Here is a 7,386-nt window from a genome sequence, read left to right as displayed (position 1 = left end):
CACCTGGATAGCTATGTATTCAGCTGTGCTAAAAAAAAAATTAGCAAACACCTCTCCCCAAAACAAACACCCCCTTCAACAACAAAAACAAACAAAAAACCCAAACACAACACCAACCCCCCCAAAAAACCCCAACAGCCAACAACAATGAAGCCTAGAAAGCAAATCCCAGCCTTGATTAAAATGACATGTTATAATCTATCTTTGTGACTAATATTTAATTAAAATTTAAATTCCAAGCCTATCCAAGCATTCATAGATTCTAGTAGAGCAAAAAACCTACAAAGCAACTGTTCTAATTGAAGTCTAAGTACATTTGTTTTGCTGTATTCCAGCAAAAGAGGAAGTATGTTACATTATAAAAATCAAGCAACAAAATGAACTTTTGCACTGTCTACAAAAAGAACAACACATCTTAAACACAATTCAAAGGAGAAAAGACTACGGACCCTTGCTGATAAAGGAAAACGAAAATCTACAGCACCATGACAAAGTAAGCCACAGAAAAGGGAACTTAACAATGGCTAAACCAGCCTCCAATCAGTTTGTAAAACAAGTTAATTATTTAATATGTAAGAGAAACATACCGATGCAAGGCTTAACATGCTGAAAACACGCCTTTGTCAGATCACCTAACAATGCAAAAGAACTCTGCCGTACCTCAGGCATTTTATCCTAAAGAGAGGAAGAAAAAAACCTGACAATTCTAGAAGTGTTTCTGATTCTCTTAAGAAATAAAATTCTTGGATTAAACAGATTACTCATCTCACCTGCATACATTGGTACATTAGTGTCAGGATATTGCTGCAAGCCACTAGCTGTTCAATGTTGCCTCCAAGTCCTTCAGCTAAACCACTGAGTAAATCAAGAGCTACAATCATGAAATCTTTATCTGGAGCCTCATATTGGTCTGGCTGAGCATTGTGCAACTGCAACAAATAATTATGCATTTTCAAAATGAGTATTAGATTTTCTTAGGGGCATGCATAAAAGTAAAAACAAACAAAAAATTAAGTTTCAGAACTGCAGCTTCACTTAAATATTCAATAGTTAATACTACAAATCTCCCTGCAAACCCCTAACTTTACATTGGTTTAAGGAGATACTCTGAAAACATTGGAATAGCAATAGAAAAATACCATGGCTTGTGCAAGAGTCTTCTGCACCAGATTTACACAACGCTGGTACACAGGCTCACAGTACGGAAGAAATCCAGATTGCAAGGCAGTAGCAACTGACGACAGGCACTGGAATAAAATAAAGAAGAAAAAAAAAGCGAGAGACACTAACTTCCCTCACCTCTCCCAAGTACCTTTTACTTGTGTGAAGTAAATTAAAAGCATTTTAAGCATACCCACGAGTAACTGTTTAAGTAAAAACAACCTGGAAAGGTAGTACCAATTAGCTGAGGCAACCATCAGCTAATTGTACTCTCTCCTACGTATGTCAGTTGCGAAAATTTCTCAGGAGCAGCATCTTCTTTGAGGTGCCAAGACAGTTCATATGAAGACAATTACTATAATTCAGCTAGCATTTACACTAAACTTCACTATCCTGACAATGTACAAGCCCTAATATTACCCAAGAGTTATGAAACTAATTTCTCTAGAAGTGTTTTCCTCCTTCACACTTGGAAAGTACAGAGAACAGACTACATTGCCTGGTTCATACCTTCAGCCTGTCGATAATTGTTTTAATGAAGGGAAAGCAAGAAGAGAGAGAAGACATGAACAACAGGGATGGAACAAGTTTTTAAAAACAAAGAATCCCCAAAAAACCAATCAAGAATGGCAGAAAAAAAATCTAAAATATTTCTACTAAACTTAATAACATTTCCTCAGTTAAAAAAATTTCTTACTATTGTCATAATATTTTCTCCATAATGGGAAATACCTAACACTGACAGCATTTATAGTCACACTTCCTAGTAGGAACATCCTTAGTAAAAGAAGTAATTCCCAAAAGACACATATTCAAATTTTAACATTTACCTCTAATAAAGGGAAGAGATCTTTATCTTCATCCTTCAACATGTTCCACTTCTGGATTAATGGCGGCATTAGCATCTGAATATATTCCTGTTTAAGATGAAAATGCATCAGCTACTGAAACACTCAATTGCATACTAGTTTATTTAAAAGCTAGAAAATTTATATATTCTACTTTTTCAGGAAAAAAATTATATACTGTAATTCAGCCATTGTTAAAATATATAGAAGTAGTTGAATATTAGAACTTAAAATTTATGTCTTAAGATTTTTTGCTGAGGCACATAAATACCTTTGCAAAACAAATCTTTTCCTCCAGGTTTGGCTTCAGTCTAGCAACTTTTAATAGCTGCCTGGGTTGTTACATATCTATAGGATTGACTCAGGGGCTACAACAAATGTTTTTACCAGCAATGCAATCTGGCTATGCATCTGGCACCTGCTTTTCTCAATCATCTTCCATTGCCCTGATGCTACAACCCTATCCCCAGAAGTTCCTGAAACCTCTTCCTCATTCAACTACTCATCCATGAAGAAAGTAATTTTCTATCCCTCCAGAAATGCGCATTTACCAATTCTGTATAAAATGTTGCATCTTCCCTACCACTGCTGTCACAGTCACAAGGACATTAAGCAAGGCATCCATGTAGTACTGATGCTCCCACAAAGTATCCAAAGAGACAACAGATGCTGCCAGCTAATGCTATGTCCAAAGGTACAATATTCTAAGTGACTGAAGAAAGTCCCACCATTACCAGGAGCTCCCATTTAGCTTCCTCCTGGTGCTGTCAAAAGTCAAGCTGGCCAGGGCCAGTGAGAGATTGGAAAAGATGCCCTTTGATAGTGTGGAGTCTTGAATGGCAAGTAAAATGCCATGGCAACAACCCAAATTGTTTTATTCTAGTTTGTCTATGTCATGTGAAGCACTATAGAGAAATAAACCAAATTTCAACAGCCATCATAAGATGCATGTGACATGTATGTATATCCTATTAATGAACATGTACACTATAAAAATCCCACTACATTTGCCTGTGCTCTCTGTGCTTTACTCAGAGGATTCTGTGTTTTTAGATATAAAATGCACATCTATCTCACTCTCGGATAAAGCAATTTCTAATGATGATGTGTTTCAATGCATTGGAAAGACACTCAGAGCAGTTTAGCTATACTGAAAGTGGTTACAAACAACAAAAAAAGTCATTAGAAATTAGCAAACACATTCCACCAATTTCTTTCATATCTATATTGATATATATATATATCCTTTGAGCTGAAAAATTCTGAGAGCAAGGAAAAAAAGTCACAATAATGAGAAGCACATTTTGCAAGCCACCAAATGCACAATTATTTATTTAAAATGGGGAATATTTGTGTAGTGTGACAATTACATACAGTCTATGTATATTACATGTAAATATTTATTATTATTGAATCCAGTATTTTTGTTTTATAACATATAAAGCACATTACAAAAACCACTCAACCAGTTTTTCAATATATGATGAGTACTCACAGGTTTATTTAGATGATGTCCTACAGAATCTGCTAGAGTTCCTATAGCATCATAAAGAATGAGCAGGTTTTTATGCTGGTATTTACTAAATGCGAAGACCAAAGTGTCAAGTATATATGCAAGATAAGGAACAAGCTCTGTACAAGCCTCCTCTTCAAGAGTAGCAAAGGCACTGAATGACAAAAAAACCCACCCCAAATAGTTTAGTCAGTATCTTGTAAAAAACAAAACAAGACCACCCCAAAATGCCCCACACTACCCATTCCTGTTTAAACATAGAACTGTGTTTAGTCTTTAAATTCATCCAAGTTATGTTTTCAAAATGGTATTATTGAGACAAACTCAATCTATTTTGATTGAACACAAAAATTCAGCTCTTAAACTGTGATGAGCAAAATTTTAAAATATTCCGGTAAAAACCTTTTATGTATACATGTTACAGATCTAATCCTGCTTTTTGAAGAAACTTTCTAGGCAGTCTGCTGTGTACTCCTGCCCCACACAAACTGACATGTAAAAGCTTTATTTGCTGAGCTTCCTGCACAAGTGGTATACCCATTCCATTAATGGTATGTCAATTCTTCTTTTCTTTTTTTTTTTTTTTTAAATATTGGCAGACAAGGGACAGAAGGCAATCTTACCTCCAAGGATCTCCTTTCAAGAAAAAGGGAATATCCCATGAAATAATTGTAACCCAAAATTTTTGGTAACCCTGAGCTAAATATAAACACTGCTAATGCAATGATAGGATAGTTTTCCAGTATTGACCTTGCTCATAGGCCTATAAAAGCCAGATTTCTGGTCAATAAAACTTCAAATATTGAAAATAAACAGGTGTGATATACAGACAATTTCTTTTACTGCAATAGATTTAGTTTTTTTTTCATATATTCTAAAAAGAAACTGGACAAGAGAAAGATAAATTATCAATTTTTGTTTTACTACAACTCAGTTGTGATGATTTCAGAAGCTGAACCCACCCCAATTTAAAAGGAAAAAAAAATACATTAAGATCTAGAAATGGAGTTATAGATTAATCAGTTAAGGCATTAAAATATTTTCCCATGAAAAAGCAGTGTCATGGATAGTACTTTTTGTTTAAGCTTTGGCTCACCTGCAGGCAGCTTCTTGTACTCTCTTGTTGCTATCCAGAATGCGCTTTAGCAACTCAGTCATTAATGGCTTCAAGTATGTGTCTGGGGGTTGACTAACTACCCAGTGTGCATAGCGACTAAGAGTCCAGCAAGTGATGGAGCGCACAAGAGCCTTTTTATTAGAAAGGCACTGAATAAGGTGAGGGATCAGCTCAGGAAGATATGGAATCATACCCTGCATGCAGCCTAGAAAGAAAAATATAGCTATTACAGTATGAGAATTAGAAAACATAATAGAACTTTTTGTTATTTCCTAGAAGGGATATATTTTCATCCTCTATCATGTAGTAATACATTTTAGCAATATATGAAGCAAGTCTACCTAATTTATGTTAAATCCTAAAAAGAAATCACACCATAAACAGTAATTAAAAACCCCAATTGAATTTATATTCATTCCAACTACATTTCTACTTCAGTGCTTCCCCAATCCCCATAAATTCTGCTTTATTAAATGGAGTATAGCAAGAACATCGAAATAAAATTGGTTTACAAAGCTTGGAAGTCTTATGCCAGTCTACTCAGTGATCAAGACAACAAGTAGAGAAAGATTAGGCCTTGATAACTAATCATCATATCATTAAAAAAGATTTCTTAAAAAATATAATTTTCTTCTTGTTTTCTCCTACTGTAACACAAATACTGACCAACAATAAAAGCTGCACACTTCGAGTCAGCAAGGGCAGTAATACATTGAGATTTGCAAGAAGTACTTTTACCTTGCTTGACTTGAAATCAAAACACACAAAAATGATTTCCAGCAACAAAGAAAATATATGTTCACTAGGCACTGTAAGAATAGATAGATAATCCAGGCATGGACCCAAACATATTCCTTCAATTTGCAAAATGGACTGAGATTATGGATATAGAGGCAAAGAGCCAAGACTGTAAGTAAATACAAAGAAATGGAAGTTAACATATTTAAATCAGAGAGCCATCCACAAAAAGCAGCTCAGGGCACTGAAGTCATGGGACTTGTCTTCTCCATTTCTGAAAACACTGAATGAAATGTAAATATTCCAGTTGTATCAAATCAAGGTAGTATTTCATGAGAGACCAATAAATATATGCTACAGAGTTAAGAAAAGGAGGAATAAAAGAAATTATCTAAGTTATTTAAGTCTCAAAAAAATGCACAGATTTGAAAATGAAAAGTTAAGCAAGTAACTGCAGTCATCAACTAGTAGATGTAGAGATTAATCACTAAAAAATAACAGCTAAGGATGTATACTTGCTTGCACAACTAAATTCACCTAGAAGGGATCCCAGAGCTGCTTTAGAACCAATAAAAATTCCGTAACCTGATATGCACTGTTGCCTTACCTTCAGCAATTGCTCCAAGAACAAGGATACCAGATTCTTTAACTACCCATTCGGGGTGGAAAAGCAATTCCTTCAAAAGGGGCAAGATGTGTGGCAGAAGTTCATCACGAAATACATTAGCCAGGACATCTAGAGCAGCAGCAGAACATTTCCCTGTGGGGAATTAACAATGTTAATCTTCTTATTATACAAGCAGCCATAGATAGACAGTATGATCCTCAGTTTAACTTGGAGCTGCTAGGGTATCAGGAGGAAAGATACTTTAATTTCATTACAATACACAGGGATCGATTGTTCTCTGGTACAAAGCCACAGCTTTTAGAGAGCCATTTTTGCAGCATTTTTGTAGCCACTAAAAGGACTTGTACATTAGGGATATTAAAACACTCACTGACAGGAGCCACACCATTATATTGCGACATTATACACACTACATAATTTCAGGATGGTGTAACACTACAAAAGAGGGAAGGTCTGTGACATGAATGCAACATACCAGAGAAATTAAGGAGAAAGGAGAAATAGCCAAAAAATACTAGCAAGTGATTAAAAAGAAAATGTTCAAACATGATCGGTCTCAAAGCAAAAACACGGCAAAATCATCAATCCCTAGAGACTGAAAGAAATTTGCTGACCTCTGCTCTGAGCTTACTCCTAATTCCATGATGCACCTATACAAAGAACACTACCTCGAAATTTGTTTGAAAGTTTTTAATCTCATATTTTAGCACACAAAAGCTCTGTCCTGGGTTGCAGTGTATTCTATTACCATCCTCATGAGCTGTTGAAACCAGGTGGGGCAGTGTTTCCTTGCCTCCTCCCTCTGGACTATCTTCTGTTAATGGCCCATCAATGCCCGGCCCATGACTCAGAGATAACTCCCTCCGGACTATCTTCTGTTAATGAGCCCATCAACGCCTGGCCTCATGACTCATCATCCCATTGTGAGATGCTCCACCCAGAGGGAGGAACCAAGCATCCCATCCTGGATATAATCTGAGATTCTGTGTTACAGCGGGGATTACGCCTATATCAAACCAGGAGTCCCGTGGAAAAGAAATATATATGGACAGATTCTTGGTAGATGTTTCAGAGATGTTTATTTCTCCAGCCGCATGGCCGGAGCTCTGCCGAGGAACCCTCACCGTCCGGACCCGAGGGTCCTCCCCGCGCAGGGAAACACAAACCAACCAATGGGGAACGAGGCTGACCAGGGGCTTGGGAAACCCCGTGCCTCCCCTCAGGACCCCTCTCCCAGGGCTACATGGCAGGGGGAGGAGACCCCGACATTTCACCCGTTTTTTTTTAACAAAAGAGATGTAAAGCTTAACATTGAAAACAACTGAATAAACATAACAAGAACAGTTTCAAAACAAAACAAGCCACCCTCCTGAGTCTTTAA

General features: G+C 36.6%; 1 protein-coding gene across 1 annotated transcript in view; it reads right to left on the bottom strand.

Annotated features, from left to right (window-relative positions):
- LOC103614457 (transportin-1) overlaps nucleotides 1-7,386 on the bottom strand; it is a 163,506-nt gene that overhangs the window by 27,020 nt on the left and 129,100 nt on the right. The window contains exons 11-17 of the mRNA XM_017732593.1: nucleotides 5,985-6,137; nucleotides 4,619-4,844; nucleotides 3,505-3,676; nucleotides 1,992-2,078; nucleotides 1,140-1,247; nucleotides 771-929; nucleotides 588-675 (exon numbers count right to left, since the gene is read on the bottom strand). Of these exons, the coding sequence (XP_017588082.1) occupies nucleotides 588-675; nucleotides 771-929; nucleotides 1,140-1,247; nucleotides 1,992-2,078; nucleotides 3,505-3,676; nucleotides 4,619-4,844; nucleotides 5,985-6,137 (993 nt within the window). The remainder of the gene's footprint in view (nucleotides 1-587; nucleotides 676-770; nucleotides 930-1,139; nucleotides 1,248-1,991; nucleotides 2,079-3,504; nucleotides 3,677-4,618; nucleotides 4,845-5,984; nucleotides 6,138-7,386) is intronic.

Source organism: Corvus brachyrhynchos, unplaced genomic scaffold, assembly GCF_000691975.1.
Source record: "Corvus brachyrhynchos isolate BGI_N302 unplaced genomic scaffold, ASM69197v1 scaffold524, whole genome shotgun sequence".
NCBI lineage: Eukaryota > Metazoa > Chordata > Aves > Passeriformes > Corvidae > Corvus > Corvus brachyrhynchos.
This window is presented reverse-complemented; position numbering and strand designations above follow the sequence as displayed.